This window comes from Alexandromys fortis, unplaced genomic scaffold (genome assembly GCF_014885135.2).
Source record: "Alexandromys fortis isolate MF-2015 unplaced genomic scaffold, M_Fortis_MF-2015_v1.1 scaffold_471, whole genome shotgun sequence".
Taxonomy (NCBI): Eukaryota; Metazoa; Chordata; class Mammalia; order Rodentia; family Cricetidae; genus Alexandromys; species Alexandromys fortis.
In genome coordinates, this window is record NW_026068374.1 from 115,639 (window position 1) to 134,194 (window position 18,556).

At 44.6% G+C, this 18,556-nt stretch overlaps 1 protein-coding gene across 3 annotated transcripts in view; it reads left to right on the forward strand.

Annotated features, from left to right (window-relative positions):
- The window catches only part of LOC126495494 (C-type lectin domain family 2 member E-like), a 26,020-nt gene extending 7,724 nt beyond the window's left edge, over nucleotides 1-18,296 (forward strand). The window contains exons 1-6 of one of the 3 annotated variants that reach the window (XM_050133072.1): nucleotides 8,157-9,600; nucleotides 10,474-10,638; nucleotides 12,430-12,561; nucleotides 15,562-15,746; nucleotides 16,298-16,404; nucleotides 17,353-18,295. In XM_050133072.1, coding sequence (XP_049989029.1) covers nucleotides 9,597-9,600; nucleotides 10,474-10,638; nucleotides 12,430-12,561; nucleotides 15,562-15,746; nucleotides 16,298-16,404; nucleotides 17,353-17,524 — 765 coding nt within the window. In that variant the 5' untranslated portion in view covers nucleotides 8,157-9,596 and the 3' untranslated portion in view covers nucleotides 17,525-18,295. Of the gene's footprint in view, nucleotides 1-8,156; nucleotides 9,601-10,473; nucleotides 10,639-12,429; nucleotides 12,562-15,561; nucleotides 15,747-16,297; nucleotides 16,405-17,352 lie in introns of those variants that run through there. The other 2 variants (XM_050133071.1, XR_007590147.1) reach the window with 2 other exon arrangements.
- The last annotated feature ends 260 nt before the right edge of the window (nucleotides 18,297-18,556 follow it).

The window sequence follows — 18,556 nt, forward strand, 5'->3', positions numbered from 1 at the left end:
AACAACCTATATTTCCTAATTATACATTACATTTTAAAAATGAACTACACAATCACAATACCTTAATCAATATCAGAAATACATATACATATAACAAAATTGACCTTAAAATCCATATTAATGCAAATTATTCATATCTATATCATATCCCCCTTTAAATGTAAAAGAAAATTTATAAACAATATTTGGGAACATGGGCGTAGTTTTTTCTCTCCAAACTGCTTCCCGCTGAATAGGGGCGTCATTAATTAGGTTGTTCATGATATAACCTGTGTGCTAGTTTCATCTCAGTTGGCAGGTGAGCGAAGCAATTTTCTTAAGGTATTCAAAGCAACCATTCAGAAGGGCGTGGTCCATCATACCATATCGGAATAGAAGAAATGAAGAGGGTCTCATCCTCTGTGAAAACAAAACAAGAAACTCCTTTCGAAAGCAACATGTCCTTAGATCCGAATTTCAAAGTCAAGGCATCAAAATCTCTACGATGGATTAGTTCAGCAGCATTTATTGTAAGACTTTAAGACCAAATTAACTAAAAGACACATAGATGTGATCCCAAGTAATATAATTGGAGACTAACGGGGGATATAATAACAGACAGTGAAGAAACCCAGACTAGAAAGTACATACTTAAAAAACCTTAATCCTTCAAATTGGAAAACCTAAAAGAAATGGATAAACTTGTTAATGCATATCACTTACCAAACTAAAATCAAGATTAGACAAGCATTTAAACAGGCCTACAATGTATAGTGCAATAGAAGCAATAATTAAAACTCTACCAATTGATAAGACCGATGGCCAGATGGATTCACAGCAGAATTCTAAACAGACTTTTAAAAAAATTAATGCCATCATTCCTCAAATTATTCCTATGCAAAAAAAAATGCTCAATAAAATACTTGCAAACAGAATTTCAAGAGCACATCAAAAAGATCATCTGCCATGATCAAGTGGTTTCATCCCAGAGATGCAGGGATCATTCAGCATACATAAGTCAATAAATATCGCCATATTCAGAGTGAAATAGAAAAACCACACAACCATTTCATGTGACGAAGAAAACCATTTGATAACATCGAACATCCTTTCATGGTAAAAGTCCTGGAGAGACTGTGGATACACGGAACATATGTCAAAACAACAAAGGCACATTATAGTTCGCCCACAGCCAGCACCAAAGTGAATGGAGAGAAACTTGAAGCATCCACAGTAAAGTCATGAACAAGAGAAGGACGCCCATTTGTCCATACCTAGTCCATCTAGTACTTGAGCTCTTAGCTAGAACAATGGGGAGACCTGAGGCAAGAAAGAAGTAATCATATCTTTAGTTGCAAATCATATACATATGTGATCTTAAAAATTCTGCCAGAAATCCTCCTCAGATGATTAACACTTCCAGCAGTAGCAGAACAAAAAATTAACTCACAGGGAAACAACTCCTCTAAATAAAGCCTCAAAAAATTTAAAATATCTTGTGGTAATACTAACCAAACAAGTGAAAGACTCATATGATAAAAATCCTTAAAATGCTGAGTAATAAAATTGAAGAAGATATCAGAAAATGGAAAGTTCCTGCATGCTCATGGATTAGTAGGACTGATATTATAAAAATGTCTCTTCTACATAAAGCAATCTGCAGATTCAATGCACTCCCCATCAAAATCCCAACACAATCCTTCACAAGTCTTGAAAGGACAGTTCTAGCTTTATATGGAAACACAAAAGCCCAGGATAGCTAAAATGACCTGAACAATAAAAGAACTGCTGTAAGTCTCACCATCTGAGACCTCAAAAACCTACTCCAGTGCTATAGTAATAAGAACTGCATGGTGTTGGTGTAAAAACAGACACATTGATCATCAGCATTGAACTGAAGTTGGAGATGTAAATCCACACACCTATGGACCCATGATTTTGGATAGAGAAACCATACGTAGGCATGAAAAAAAAAAAAAAAGACAGCATCTTCAACAAATAGTGCTGGTCAAACTGAATGGCTGCCTTTCAGGAAATGCAGTCACATTCATTCTTACCACTCTGCACTAAACTCAGCTCCAACTGGATCAAAGGCTGCAAAATAAACCAGACACAGTGAACATGGCAGGAGAGAAAGTAATAAATAGCCTTGAGCTCATTGGCACAGGAAGAGACTGTCTGCACAGGACATTGTTAGAACAGGCACTAAGTCAATAATAAATAAATGGGTCCCTTGAAACTGAGAAACTTCTGTACAGTAAAGGACACTGCCATTCAGACAACATGGCAGCCTGCAGAAATGGAAATATTTTTACCAATCGCACATCTGATACATTAGCAATCTTAAAATATGTGTTGGACTAAATAAAGATGACATAAAAAATACATAATCCAAATTTAAAAGTGTTGTATACATCTCACCAAAGATGGTTCAAAAGACAGACACAAATGGCAGAGAAACACATAAAGAAATGGTCAATATTCTTAGTTATCAGAGCAATGCAAATGAAAACTACATTGAAATTTCATTGTATATAAATTAGGATGTCCAAGATAAATAAACAAAAACCAGATCCTGCTGGTGAGGTTCTGAGGTTGATACAGAGCATGCATGTTTGCACACACACACACACACACACACACACACACACACACACACTCATTCATGGAGTGGAGAGAATTACAGATAGAAAGATAGAGAGAGAGGGAGACAGAGACAGAGGGACAGATAGAGACAGAGGCAGAGACAGAGAAGTGGGAGGAGGGAGGAAAAGGGAGGAAGAGACAGAGAGATAAGAGGGGGATACTGGAGACTTTCTTTCAATTTTATAGTGTAGATGTTAGCTCAATTTAACAAATATCTAGGTGAGCTTAAAAGATATAACAATTATAGTTTTATTTATTATAAAAGGAAAACTCACGAAACAGGAACGAGAAGTCCAATCTAAGATGTACCCCAAGGAAATCACAGAGAGAGAGAGAGAGAGCACCTGGGCTGTATCCCAGTTTTTGTTGTTGTTGTTGTTTATTTGTTTGTTTTTGGGTCCCAGAAAGCCACACCCTAACTTGGTCCCACATCTTAAGGATGTTTGGGTAACAAGGCTTCCCCATCAATATAGGAATCACACACTGTGCCCACTGAAGTTGCTTGGAGGCTCTGCTTTGCCTCTATTTCACTCCACGATCCACAGGAAGATGGCAGGACCTGCAACACTGTCTGCTTTGGTAAAGAAGTCAAGGAAATTACACCCTGGTTCATAAAACCCCCAGCAGTGAGACAATCCTACAGTTGACTGCAGGAGTCACACGGTCTGAACTCATGGGCACAGGGGATAGTCCTATATGGCCTCTGTTGTGTTCAGATGTCTAGTGCCTTGCAGAAGCCAAGCAGGGGAGGCTAGGTCTCAGCTTTTCGGTACTGTCAGTTAGGAACATTGGATCATGAGGATGTAGCCTCCACAAATAAATTAATAACACATGGCTTCCTAATTTGAAAGCCTTCCTGTGAGGTAAGGGCAAATTTCTGAGACAAGGCCTAGCTGTTGGAAGACTCTGGAGCTGTGTCTGTCTAATCCTTGGTTTGGCTGTTGTTACTACACTGGGTAAGGACCATGAGCGCTCATGCACTAGTGTCCCTATGAAATCTCTTCCCAACCTAAACTGGCCTCTCCAATAGTCCTGCACTTAGAAGTCAGTGTCAAGAGTCCCAGTGTGGTGGCCCCAGCAGTTTCCTGAGGATTGAGTTTTGAGATCTGTGATTCACCCCTGAGGAATGCCACCTCTGTGTGCAGCCTTCCTCTGAGCACTGATCTCCCGCTGTGAATGTGGTGCCCAGGGCAGAGGAAGAGCAAGAGAGCACAGGGATGCAAGTGTGGGCTGTAGGGTAGAGCAGACTTGTCCTGGCCTGGGAGTGTGTTTCCCTGGAAGAAGCACGGGGCGGGGGGGGGGGGGGGGGGGGGGGGGGGGGGGGGGGGGGGGGGGGGGGGGGGGGGGGGGGGGGGGGGGGGGGGGGGGGGCAGGCCCTCGTTTCTACCTCTGTAAATACAGTGAAGAACTCCTGAGCAACTTATGCCATCAAGAAGCTTCAACTCCAAAAATCGCAAATAGACCTACTGCAATTTGTGGTGGCACAGGCAGGTAGGATATTATAGAGGCAGAGGCAGAAGTGTCTGAACTGAGGTCAGCCTGGACTGCACATTTTTTTTGCTCCCAAATACAGATACACTGACTACAACTCTCGAGTTACTTTCGTTGGCAGGAAGCAAACTTTATATCTTTAGTTTTAACTTTTAATGCGTAGTGAAGGTAGGATTGCCTCTCTCAGGTATACCATGAATTACTTCTTGTAAGTACCTAGAGATTTTGGAAGGATTCCCTACCCTCCCTCCACCACACAATACTTCTGATGGTCACAAAGAAGGTGAATGTTCACAATGGAATCTCTTGATTTCCCTCAGGACATGGTATATATTATGCAAAGCAACATTTCAAAAATGGAAGAACTAAAAATTTAAAGTCTGTTATTACTTTTTTGATCCAGTAGAAGAAATGAACCGACCTTATCACCAGTAGGGACCCCAGAAAACACTACTGGGGTGTAGCCACTCACTCCTCTTGGTTATCATGGGTATACACGTGGAGCAACAGTAAGAGACCAGAAACACACATAGAGCCCTGTGGCAGGAAGAGAGTGAGTAACAATTTATAACCACTCCTCACATCTCCAGGCCACCCGCCCTCAAATGATCGTGGGACAAGAAAAAAGAAAGCCTTTCCACATAGTAATCTTGTCCTGTCCTTGTTCTCAAAGACAAGTAAGAATGTGTCCTCAGGTAGAGAGGGAAAAGGACCCCTTTCCTTCTCCCAGGTGGGCAGAATACTAAAGCAAGAAAAAACCATTTTAGGAATAAAACCACAGAAATGAAACTCTCCAATGGGCAACCACTGTGGCCCTTGGCAGTTAGTTTGTTTGAAGGAAGTTTTGCTGCTGTAGTCCAGAGGAACCTTGTGTTGCTATTTATTTACCACTAGGAGCCCTTGCATGTCATTAAGTCATGACTGTCAACCATCTTGCCCCTGGGTGTGATGTTTATCAGTTCAATCTCCAAAACATGATAGCTAAAAACAGCAGTTAAAGAAAAGTCTGAAGAAAGAGACCAAGAGCTTACCTATGAACACCCAAGATATTACCTGGAACCTATGGCACCTATGTGAGTTCATAGTTTCGTTGATAAAAAGATAAAAGAATTAAAAAAGGGTTCAGACAAAAACTTCAGGACTATCTCATCGACATTTGAGAGAGAGAGGAAAGAAAAAAGAGGACCCAGGTCAGGTGGAAGACAGTTCCAGAACAGAGGAAAGAATAAATTAGAATAAGAAAGTTATGCTGATTTAGAGACCAGGGAAGCTGTCAGGCTGGGCAGTGGGAGTCTGCCAGCAGCTGCATGGGGGTGGGCGTCCTTGCAAGAGGCTTAGCAGTGGGATCTAAAAGGGACCCCATTAGGGGAGGGGATTCCTGGGTGTGTTCATGCTTTCTATGTTAAGGGGATGGTTAGTTCTCTCAGCTTCTGTGTCTTCAAGTGTGTTTTCTCACCTTGTCTAAAAGAGCAAGCAGTTCTTTTTCCTTTCCCTCTCGTGTCCCCATCATTGTCCCTGTTTCCCTGAAAGCAGAGCCTTCTTCTTCTTCTTCTTCTTCTTCTTCTTCTTCTTCTTCTTCTTCTTCTTCTTCTTCTTCTTCTTCTTCTTCTTCTTCTTCTCTTTCTCTCTCCCTCTCTCTGTCTCTCTCTGTGAAGCTGGGAATTGGAAGTGATTAACGATTAACAGCCTGGTGGTCTGTGTTATCTGGTGGGTCAAGTCATATCGAGATCTTACACCAAGACTGGAGGTGACTAATAGCCAGAGACTCCACCAAGTTCCAACAACCAGGACTAGATCTGTCTCACAGCCCAAATGATCTCTACACTATTCTTATGAATGAGAATAGGGCAGAGGCTTAGGCCCTTAAGTTAGCACAGGTAGCCTATTTCTAGAACATATATTCTTAGAAGAAATGACATCCTTCCTGAGTTGAATCTCAATGTAATTGTGCTTCCTTGAGAGATGAGGATTGTATCACACCAGGAAGCTCTTTTCCAAACTATACTGGACTTAAATGTATTGGGATTAAACCACCTGTTATTAGACTTCCTGAAGTCTGATGCAGATTGATGAAGTCAATCTGCATGGCTTTTCATTCTTATCTCTTCATGGGGTTCCCTTCCCTGGATCACACATGCAGGCCCCTGCTCCCGTTTCCTTCTTTTCTTTCATTTTTTTTAAAGACAAGGTTTCTTTTATATCTTTCTTTGGATGCTGACCCAAATCCTAAACCTGCTTTCTTTGACTCAGCACTCTCCATCTCCTGAAGACTTCCCACCCCCATGCTTGTAGATTTCCATGGCTGAGCTTGACTGCTTCCCTGGTCTCTGCAAGCAGCCCTTTCACACTCTCACTAGCTCTCTCCATAATGCCCCCAACTAGGTGTTAATAAACCCAAGTGTGCTTATCACTTACTCCAGGACTTCTAGAAAAACACCCAGGTTGTCAGGCAAGGTGGACCTTTAATCTCAGGACTCTGGAAGCAGAGGCAGGGGGATCTCTGAGAGTTTGAAGCCAGCCTGGTCTACAAGAGCTAGTTCCAGGACAGGCAACAAAGCTACACAGAAAATCCTTGAGACAACCAAATATACAAAACAAAACAGCAACAAAAAAAGAAAACTACCCAGGCAATTAATTTTTCACACCTTCCCTGTGTTTGCTCAGCCATTCACAAGCCACCACTCCATCCCCTCCTCTGCTGCCATCTTTTCTATCTATGATCTTAAAGATGGCTTCCTTACTACTCCTCTCCACCCATCCTCTCAAGCCGTTTTTGCTTTCACACATGGGAGGACATAGACACTCTGCCCAGCATTTCACCTGGATGGTTTTGCTCCAGGGATTCTGAGACAGCCCCACTGCTTTGGCCAGGCCTTACAGAAGGACCCCACCAACCTGGACTCGTCCCCTCATCTCCTTCTCCACTATGCAGACAATCTCCACTTATGCAGCCTTCACCACAGACCAATCTCACACATTCTATGACCCTCTTAACTGGACTCTGGTGGCTATAAGATTTCCAGAGTCAAGGCCAAGATCTGCCAGCCATCAGTCACCTACCTGGGCCTATGTATCTCACGAGAGGGAGAATGATACCCAGAGCCAGGTTAGAGGAACTCCTTGCCATCCCCACCCTCAAACCAAATATGAGCTGCTTGCATCACCAGACCTCTTTACTTCCTCTGCAGAGGGACCCTCAACATTTCCCTTGCTGCTCAGCTCTCTATCATGGCACTAAGGGGCCCCTAGAGCAGTCACCCTCCCCCTCAAACCCTCCTTTCCCCCATAAACACACTTAAATCTGTCCTCTGGCTTCCACACTAGCCTTTCACATGCTAACCAAGATCAAGTTTTCCAAACACTTTGCCAAAAATTGGGAGGGGACACATATTACCCCATGGTTTACTTCTCTAAACATCTAGACATAGTCACTGTAGGCTGGACATTTGCCTCTAGATCCTGGCCACAGTAAAACTGCTTCTCCCCAAAGCCAACAAAATCTCACCTTACAGCCTCTACCCATGGTCAGTACATACTCACTCAAGGGCCTCATCACTCACTGAGATTTCCTAACTTTCCCTCTATCCAGAGCTGCTCCATACTTAGTAATAATAAATCACAGCCTTTTATTTTGGCCAAGCCCACTATCCACCCCACAACACTTCTCCAATAACCCCTTCACATCCTCTGACCTCCTTCCCTCCTCTTTGAGACACTTGCTCTGTGTTCTGATTTTTTTGCCCATATATTCATCACCCCCTGAAAAAGCCCCAGATTGTTTTACAGATGGGAACAGCCTAAAATAAACCCCTTACTCAGGATGTGCTGTACTTCAAGGGAACCCTGCTGCCAAGGGGCCCAGTCCTCAGCAGACTCCCAGGAAGTCAGAGAAGCTGGAAAAAAGATGTGGGTAGATAAACTATTGGACTGCTGCCCAGACACACACGGGAACTGTATCTGAGGCCAAAGCTTAATTCTTCATTTTATTTTTCTCTCTGTTGGTTGTTCTTCCTCTTCCTACTCTTTTTTTTCTAATTTATTCATTTACTTATTTATTTATGGTTTTTCAAGACAGAGTTTCCCTTGTGTAACAGCCTTGGCTGTCGTGGAACTGGAACTGTAGACCAGGCTGGTCTTGAACTCATGGAAATCTACATGCTTTTGCCTCCCGGGTGCTGGGAATGAAGTGTGCACCTGCACTGCCTGGCCTGTTCTGTTCTTTTATCCTGTTGTTTCCCCCTTTCTATGTCTTACCAGTTGTCCCCTTTCTAATTATTTCAGATGTTCTTCCTTTTATTTCTTCCTTGGTTTTTATTTTCCTCTTATTCCTGTTATACCTAAGACAAAAATCTCTTCTAACAGTGTGCTCTGTTTGTAGGCATGTCTGTTTACACACTTTTGGCTTTCAGATGCCCTCAGTGAATTGCTTCCCGAGCATTTCCTCCCTCTGCTCCTCCCTTGCTCTCTGCCAGGCCACCCACACTTGAGAAGGCAGCTGGAGGCTGTGAGTGGTGGCAGGAGCCATAGGACCAGATGACTTGCTGCCCATAGGCGGTAGATTACTCTTAGTTCAGTAACTAGAGGACCCTGGGTCAAGCTGTGTTTCTGGCACCTCTATTCTTCTTTCCACCACGGCCATCCTTTATGGACCCGGGCTGTGGGTGGTGGCACAATGCAGAGGGTCAGATGATTGATGCCCTTTGGCAGGTGGAGAGAAGCGGGTTGAGGTTGCAAATTGGCTAGACGCACTTTGTGCTGGGGGAGGTGTCGTCTCTTGCTCCATCCTGGGCAGCAGTGGTCGGCAGAGACCTGGGCGAGATTATCCCGGGCGCTTGACCCCTCCTTATGCGGGGAAGGCGTGGTCCTGTGCCTCACACAGTGCTGGAGTGGCCGGCAGAGACCTGGGCGAGTTCATCCTGAGCGCCCGAGATGTTGGACTGAAGTTGTCCCGGGGGAAGCGTGGTCTCTTGCTCCGCCCAGGGCTGGAGTGGTCCGCCGAGGACTGGGCGAATTTTTTCGGAGCGCCCGAGCTGCTGCACGCAAATGGTGCCGGGGGAGGCGTGGTCTCTTGCTCGGCTCTGGGTTGCAGTGTCAGGCCGAGACTTGGGCTGAGAGCCCTTGCTGCCTGCCTGACGTTTTGCCGGGGTGGCGTGGTCTCTTGCTCCACCCAGGGCTGGCGTGGTCGGCAGAGCCCTGGGCTACTTTATTCTGATCGCCCAAGCGGCTGGATTCACGTGCTTCCGGGGGAGTCGTGGTCTCTTGCTCCGCCCTGGGTTGAAGTGTCCAGTCAAGACTTGGGCTGAGAGGCCCAGCTTCCTGACGTTTTTGAAAGGGGAGGCGTGGTCTTTTGCTCCGCCCACGGCTGGCGTGGTGGGCCCAGACCTGGGCGATTTTATCCTGACCGCCCAAGGGGCTAGACTCACTTGGTGCCTGGAGAGGAGTGTTCTCTAGCTACGCCCAGTGCTGGGGTCTGCAGAGACATGGGTGAGTTTATCCAGGGTGCCTGACCGCACGAAGTGCCGGGGAAGGCGTGGTCTCTTGCCTTACACAGGGCTGGAGTGGTCGGCCGAGACCTGGGCGAGTTCATCCTGAGCGCCCGAGATGTTGGACTGAAGTTGTCCCGGGGGAAGCGTGGTCTCTTGCTCCGCCAAGCCTGGAGTGGTACGCCGAGACCTGGGCGAGTTTATCCTGAGCACCCGAGCGGCTGCACTCACGTGGAGCCGGGGGCGGGCTAGTTTATCCTGAGCGCCCAAGAGGCTGGACTCACTGGACTGCCTGGGGAGGTGTGGTCTCTTGCTCCGCCCAGGGCTGGAGTGGTCCGCAGAGACCTGGGCGAATTTCCGGAGCGCCCGAGCTGCTGCACTCAAATAGTGCCGGGGGAGGTGTGGTCTCTTGCCTTGCCCTGGGTTGCAGTGTCCGGCCAAGACTTGGGCTGAGAGCCTTTGCTGCTGGACTGACGTTTTTGCCGTGGGAGGCGTGGTCTCTTGCTCCGCCCAGGGCTGACGTGATTGGCAGAGACTTTGGGGAGTTTATCCCTAGCGCCCAAGCGGCTGGACTCACAAGGTGCAGGGGAAGGCATGCTCTCTTACTAAGCTCAGGGCTGGGGTAGGTTGAGACCTGGGCGAGTTCATCCAGGGCGCCTGACTGCAAGTTATACTGGGGTATGCGTGGTCTCGTGCCTTACACAGGGATGGAGGGGTCGGCCGAATCCTGGGCGAGTTTATCCTGAGCGCCCGAGTGGCTGGACTCAAATGGTGCCGGGAGAGGCGTGGTCCTTTGCTCTGTCCAGGGTTGGGGTCGGAGGAGACTGGGACGAGTTTATCCCGAGAGCCTGACCGCTGGTTTCGCCGGGGGAAGGCTTGGTCTCTCGCCTCATGCAGGGCTGGAGTAGTCGGCCGAGACCTGGGCGAGTTTATCCTGAGAGCCCGGTGAATGGGGAAATCGTGGAGCCAGAAGCTAAGGTACTCATGTCTGAGGACTTGAGCGGCCTGTCCATCAAAGGGGAGCTGCAGGAGATGACAGGTGAGACCCCGGGGCTAGGGTGATGTGCTGGGACTCTGGACACAAGTCTGAGGGCGCTTCCTGGGATTGCCCTCCCTCTTCAGGGAAAGACTTACTAGAGAAAGATGTGTCCTGGGCAGAAAGGTGGCAGTGGGGTTCATGGGCAGAGCAGTGTGTCCCTGGGATTGTGGACTATGGGCACTTTAGTCCATTTCTGCATCCATAGAGTGCACCACAACGACTCTAGAGAAACTTGAAAGGAGCGGTCAGCTAACCATCGGTTTCCCTTTACACACAATAGCATCCTTTAATTTCATTTCACAAGTTTGTTTCTTCGAGGTGCATACTGGTTCCTGTGATTAATTCTGTAAGCTACATGACCAAGGAACTGTGGCCTAGTTTGGGTGCAGGGACAAAGTTTTCTTGATCATCAGCCTGTTTTTCCAGAGGCAAAAATCATGGGTCTAGAGTATTTGAAATTTCATTCATCTCAGTTTCTATCCTTGACAAATCTCACCTCTAACAAAGGGGAAGGTGACTTTTAGTTTCTTTTTGCCTTTTTTGTATCTCTTATTGGAGAAATTATCCCAATAACCTAAACCATTTCCCTAATCATCTTTACATATACACTGGTTTCAATACATCTGCAGCATAACAAATGGAACACCTTACTCTGGAGAGAAGGGGGTTTCCTGAGCAAAAGGAGACATCAATAATGAGCTCCCTTTTTATACAGAAACGAAGCAGTTCTCCTTCCCAAGCTGTCATTGCCCACTGCAGGTGACAGCAAAAGACAAGTGATTCTTTTCTCAAAAACAGGCTGATCAATGTCCCAACAGACTGCCCTGTCATATCCTAGCTCTGCTCCAACAACAAAAACACCATCTCCAGAGCCAATCTTGTACACTGAAGACACTGCTTCCCAAAGCTGTCACCACACACAGCACTGGGCAGTCAGTCTTGGCTTCTGGACTATGGAGGTCATTTCTGCCCCTAGAAGGGCTGAATCCCGTTTCTTCCCATGGGAATTTTGTCTCATTCACCCTTGTGGATTAGACATTTGCTCATCTACCCACATGGCATGGGATGTACGGTCCATCCTTGCATGCTAGTGAGATCTGAGATTCATGGGATCCTCAAGGTTAGGCAGTAGATTACTCTTAGTTCGGGAACTAAGGACCCTGGGTCAAGTTGTGTTTTTGGCATATCTGGCCTTTCCACCATTTCCATTCTTTATGGACCAGGGTTTCTTTAAAGAAAAAAACATCTTTAAGGTAGTTGTAGGCAAGTGTTCTTGTAATAAGAGTGGCGGGGCTGCGTCCCCAGCACCCCAGCCGCCTGCTAGCTTATGCCCGAATAACAACACACAAACTGTATACATTTAAACACTGCTTGGCCCACTAGCTCTAGCCCTTACTGGCTAATTTTCACATATTAATTTAGCCCATTTCTAATAATGTGTGTAAGCACCCCAAGGTGCGCTTACTGGGAAGATTCTAACCTACGTCCATCTTGGGTCGGAGCTTCATTGTGTATGCCCAGGAGAGCGAAGCAGGGCCTCTGCTCCATAGAGCAGAGCTGTCGAGTCTGAGCTCACTTCTTCCTCCTCCCAGCATCCTATTCTGTTTAATCCTCCCACCTATGTTTTAACCTATCAGGCCCAAGGAGTTTCTTTATTGCTTAACCAATGAAATCAACAGATTGATATATGACACTCCCACATCAAAGTGTAAAGTGCGTTTTTGTTATAAGATTCTTTTATTTTCCTTATGTAATTTTCAAAGTAGGCATTCTTATATTTGTATTTTACAGATAAAGAGCAACAAGGACAACATCTCAGAATAGTCTCCCCTGTGTCTCCTGCTAGGCTTCACTGCTGCTATGCAGTGATCATCGTCCTCACTGGAGCTGTGATTGCACTTTCTGTTGCTCTGTCATTGTCAGGTGAGTGACATTCTCCAGATCCTGCAGCATTCTGTCCACATCCACACTGTCAGTTACACTTACTGAGCACTGTGAGCCAGGTACTGTGTAAAGGGCAGAAGAGAAAACACACTGGTAATTCCTGTTCTATGGGAACTTAGAGTCTAGCAGGAAGATGCAGTGAAGAAACAGCACAGGCTGTGGTGTGCACAGGAGGCCAGGCTCAGCATCACTGGGAAGAAGCATCCCTCTAGAGAGATGCAGGAAACATGTCCACCTGGAGGAAGAATTCAGGCAGAACACAAGAAAAAAAAGCCCAAAGGAGGAGATTCAGGAAGCTGCTAAGGCTAGGGGCAGTGAGAGCAATGAAGAGGAATATGGTTGGTGAAGGTACAGAACACCACCCCACCCCATCATTCATAGTTTAAGTTAATATCATCTCCTCTGGTCTGAAAATATTAAATAGTGTTCCAGAAATATGCTGTTCCTTAGCTTTTAGTTTTAGACTTTCATAATAATGTGATAAAGTCTTGTACAGCTTCCCTGCCATAGCTGGAGTAATGATTCATGATATTGTTCTATAAAATCAACTTTAACCATGTCGATGAATAATACACCTTCTAAACATGGAGAAACTTTTGGCCACAAGACTTAGTATGTATAATCTAAACTGTCATGTGGCTCTAAGTAAAAGTCACCGTCAGGGCCTGTTGCATTGGTTCCTTCCATTAAAGCCTCATGGTAGTCTGTATAAGAACTGAAAACAGTCACAACAATTTATTCTCCACTAAAAATAAGTGTGTGAGTGCCATTTCTAGTATTTAATATTTCTTATCGAATCATTTATTTCTATCCTTAGTGACCCTTCCAAAGATCCATGTAGTCATTCTTATCTGTTAAAGGAAGAAAAAGACCAAGTCCCAAACCCTGTGCTTCTTACTGACCTTCCAAACAGTTAGAATAGCCACTCTGAAGCCTTGGAGCTTTGGTTATGGTTTTAGAGTTTCATTGTATTTACATTTTTACACGCTTATTAGCCAAAATATAGAAAAAACAGCAAAGTTGAAACTAGAAAAGTATTGATCTTTATAACGTTTTTATGACTTTTGGCCCTTTGTTTGCTTCCTGTCCTTCTTTGTCACCTTATGTCAATGTCCTTGTTCTCCTAAGTGTTACATCGTGTCCTTACTCACAGCTGTTCACACTGTGGGTCCCAGGCTGGGACAAGCATATGAGGGAGTGCAACGGGTCTCTTTCTTGCTCAGTTTGTGTGATCTCATTTAATATTATACTTTGTAGGTCCCCCACTTTTCTACAAGTTTCAATTTCTGTATGTCTGATTAACTTCCTGTTTTACACATGTACCATATTTTCATTATCTGTTCATCAGTTGATGGACATCTAGGTCAGGTCCATTTTGCTGCTATTGTACAAAGGGCAGCAGTAGACATGGATGTGCAGGTCTCTGTGTTATGATGTAGTGTTCTCTCACATATGCCCAGGAGTGGCATAGCTGAGTCACAAAAGATCTGTTTGTCTCTTTTTAAAGGAGCTTCCATATTGGATGTTTCAGTTTATACTCCCACCAGCAATAAATAAGTATCCCCATTTCTGCAGAGTTCTGACATCTGTTGTGAGATTTCTTGGTAATTGCCATTCTGACAGCCTCTAATGAGAGCCAGCATACATTCATATGAATTTAATTTATGTGTACATGATAACAGGAAGTCATTAATCAAAGTTTTGGTATCAGCAAATTATTTGACCATGCCTTGTTTTGCATGCTAGTATTTATGAAAGCAGGATGTATTCTCATTACTCCCACTCTTCAACTGGACTTTGGCAGCTTAGTCCAGTGTCCAATGTGGGTTTCTGTTTCTGACAGTTGCTGGATGAAAGTTCTGTGGTGATATTTAAGATATTCATCAGTCTGACTAAACAGCAAATCAAGAATGGACCCCTCTCCTCTATTGCTTAGGGTCTTAGTTGGAGTCAGCCTTGTGTATTCCTAGGAATTACTCTAGAGACAGGTTTCTACTAACCCTATAATGACTCCCTCAATCAAGATAACTTTCTTTGCTCTGGTCTGTCCTTCCTCGATCTCGACTATCCCATTCCCTTAAGTTCTCCTCAACCCTCCTCTCCCCCCCATTTTCACCTTTCACCCTCCCTTCTCTCCTCACCCCTGTGCTCCAAGACCATGATGGGTTCACCCACTGAAACAGTCTGCCTGAGCTAATCGGAACTCACCAACTCCAGCCGGGCTGGGAAGGAACAAGCATAGGACCAAACTAGTCCCTCTGAATGTGGGTGACAGTTGTATGTCTGGGGCAGATTGAGGGGCCACTGGCAGTGACACCAGCATTTATCCCTATTGCATGTACTGGCCTTTTGGGAACCAATTCTCTTTGGATGTATATCTTTCTCAGCCTAGATATAGTAGGGACGGCCTTGGAACTTCCACAAAGCAATGTGTCTTACCATCTCTGAGGATTGGAGGCGTTGGGAGAAAGTGTGGAGGGAATGGGAGGAAGGGAGGGAGTGGGAACTTGGATTGGTATTTTTAAAAATCTAATAAATTAAAAAAAAGCAGGATGTGAAGCAGGATCATAGGAAAGGAACCTGTAGGATTCCAGCCATCAGGAAGAGTCTTCAAGGGGTAATGACTGTGATTTTGTCCAGGGTATGGTGTCTTTAGGCCCTGCTCTTAGGAGGCACAGCCAGGTGGATTATTACAAAATCCAGACAAGTATAGTCCACAGAGTGAGATCCAAGTCTGATAGGGGGGCATAGAGAGATTCTGTTCCCAAACTTGAAATACAAAGAAAAGAAACATTTCCTTAGAGTCCCACATGAAGGTTCTTGAATGGAGACTACCATGCTAGGAGGAGACTCTTAGTGAACAGTAATAAAAAGAACAGTCTAAACACACACTTCACAATGGAGATTGAATGCCTAGCCAAAGAGATAAGACATGGAAGTGTTTACCTATGATATGTAATTGCACTGTATACATTCTAGTGAGAAAGGAAGAAAGGGCCATTGCATTTCCTGAAGCTGGCAATGGGACCTGCCCAAGAAACTGGATTGGATTTGGAAGTAAATGTTTTTATTTTTCTGAACACACAAGTAACTGGACATCTAGCCAGACCTCCTGCATGGAGCTGGGGGCCCATCTAACTCACTTTGACAGTCTGGAGGAGCTGGTAAGAAAGGATCGGGAGTTGGTTTGTTGTTTGCTCCTGTGAAATATGTATTGCCTTGAGATAGAGAGCTTAAAGCTGAAACATGAGGAAGTTTCCCACCCTAGACATTGGGGCATACAGGCCACATGTTAGCATGTGCCATTTGTGATGGTAACACATCTGACTGTGGCCCTGAGACATTCCAGAGATACTCTCTCCTGTTGTGCTAATAGTCAACCTGCAAGGCCAAATATACATTTGAGAATCATGGTTGTCATACAAGTCTTTGTTCGCGCTGGCAGTTGTCGCAAACTTAAGGTGACAAGTGTTAATAACTGTAAATACAGACTTATCAAGGGAGTTTCTCAGCCACAGAAGGATGGGTGGTTGTATGTATACTATGGGTTATGGCTGTAAAATGTATCCACTGAGAAATGACAGTTATTTAGACTCCAAAGTTGATGACTCTCAGTTCAAACCTGCTGCCATCTGGAGAGGATACTGTAGAACAGAGACTCAAGGGGCATCTGAAGCTGAGAAACACATGTATTTGCTGTCTGTGTTTTTGACAGAATTTCCTGCAAAGATATAAGGGGGATTCTACCGCCTGGATTGGCCTGCACAGAGAGTCATCAGAGCAGCCTTGGATGTGGACAGACACCACTGAATATAACAACTTGTATGTGTTCAGAATGTTTTTCCTTCTACTGGGTTCAATTGCTGTGATTGTATGAGTTGTGGTTGTGAAAGTTGAAAGGCTGAGTCTTGTGAAGAGAACTGAACTGGAAAGGGAGAAACCCTTGTGCTGGAGGTGTGCCTTGGGTCTGGTTGTGTGTTACATGCAACAGCCAGTCCCCAGTAACTCCACATCCCAGTAAATTTACATCTGTCAGAGTCACCTAGTGTTTCACTCCAAATCTTTAGCCTCATGATGGCATCTGTGGAAGATGCTGTCTGCTCTCAGCACTTGGAAATTTCTCCTTGCTGATAACTGCTCTTGTGGGATGCAGACAGAACTCCTGATGGCCACTAAGGGCTCTGAAACTCCAGGAAGCCATTGCACAACTGCTGGACAGGACTTGTCATACAGCTGTGTGCATAGCTGCTCCTGTCACAGTAGCAGAGACTCATTGGGTATTGGGGACCTTCTCTAAAGTCTCATCATCAAAGAGCACCCAGGACAGCACCTGGATGTGAGCATAGCCATTTTGAACAGACCCATTTCACTGGAACAGTGAATGTCTATCAGTAAAGAACATTAGAATTTACTAAGTACATTTTCTCCCCCTTTCATATATGTGAGAAATTCTCAAGATAGAATTGAAAACTCTCCTTGCAATGCTACCCATGGCTGAATGAAGTTCATGTGTACATGGCAGAGAGCAGCAGTCAAATGCTTCGTACACACAGTACAGGGTCCAACATGGATGAATAAGAAAGGTGTGGTCACCAAATGGAGCCCTGAGAATGAAAAAGCCACTGGATGTAACACTAGTGCTGGTGATTCCTCATGGTCTCTGCCTTTCTGTGATTTGTGCTATAAACAAGCAGTGGACACGAGTGAGATATCATTTCCGGGGGAATGCAGTGGCCGACTCTGCAGAAATTTGTTTGTTTTTTGTTTTAGGATTCTCATCCGAGGAGAAGGAGAACATGCCTACCTGAGTGACAGAGGGATCAGCAGTGGCAGGAACAACATACGAAGGAATTGGATTTGTAGCAAACCCAACAGCTATGCTTTACAGTGTCCAGAAGTTTCACAATTGATGAAGGACAGTAAAGAAGAAGTCCCACACTAGCTCAGAATTTAGTATAATAAAAGGTTATTTTTTAGGGATAGTCCCACAGATCTAATGTTCTGCTCCAACAGGACACAGCAAGTGATTCCAGCATCTGGAAAACAAGGAGAGATGCTGAATGCAAGCTTGAAATCAGCATATATAGTATATGAGGCCACGCCCAAGAGGGTGGGTAACTTAAATGCTACTGGCTGCAGGTATTCCTACAGCAAACAGCTTGTGTAGAGAGTGTGTCAAAGTCATCATGAGAGATCTGTAACATGTTATCTACAGCTTCAGGTTTATTTCTTTAACTTACGTAATTTTACGCCTGGCGATGGTGGCGCACGCCTTTAATCCCAGCACTCGGGAGGCAGAGGCAGGCGGATCTCTGTGAGTTCGAGACCAGCCTGGTCTACAGAGCTAGTTCCAGGACAGGCTCCAAAGCCACAGAGAAACCCTGTCTTGAAAAAACAAAAAACAAAACAAAACAAAAAAAACCAAAAAACTTATGTAATTTTATCAAAATTAACTCAAAATCTGTGCTGATGAAAACTATCATAGAGGACTATACTTACGGGTACTTGGGAGACTATGGGTGATTCTAAATTAAATAAGTGTTTGGTATGGGTTTGTACTCACATTATAACCTGAATTACAATCACATTATTCAGTAAAATAACATTTCTCTGTGTTCTATTCATAATTCATATAGTGCTTCCTTTATTTCAATCCATTTTATTTTTTATTTTATTTCACTATTTTCAAATAAATAAATAAATACTTTCTCCTATTAAAATCACTTCGTGTTTGGCATAGAAGCGATATGTTTCATAAAAGCCTTAAAAATTTAAAACATCTTGTCATAATTCTAACCAAACAAGTGAAAGAATTCTATGATAAAAAAAACCCTTAAAACACTGCAGAAAGAAATTGAAGAAGGTATAAGAAAATAGAAAGTTCCTGCATGCTCAGGGATTGGTAGGACTGATGTAATGAAAATGGATCTTCTCCATAGAGCAATCTACGCACTCCCCATCAATATCCCAACCC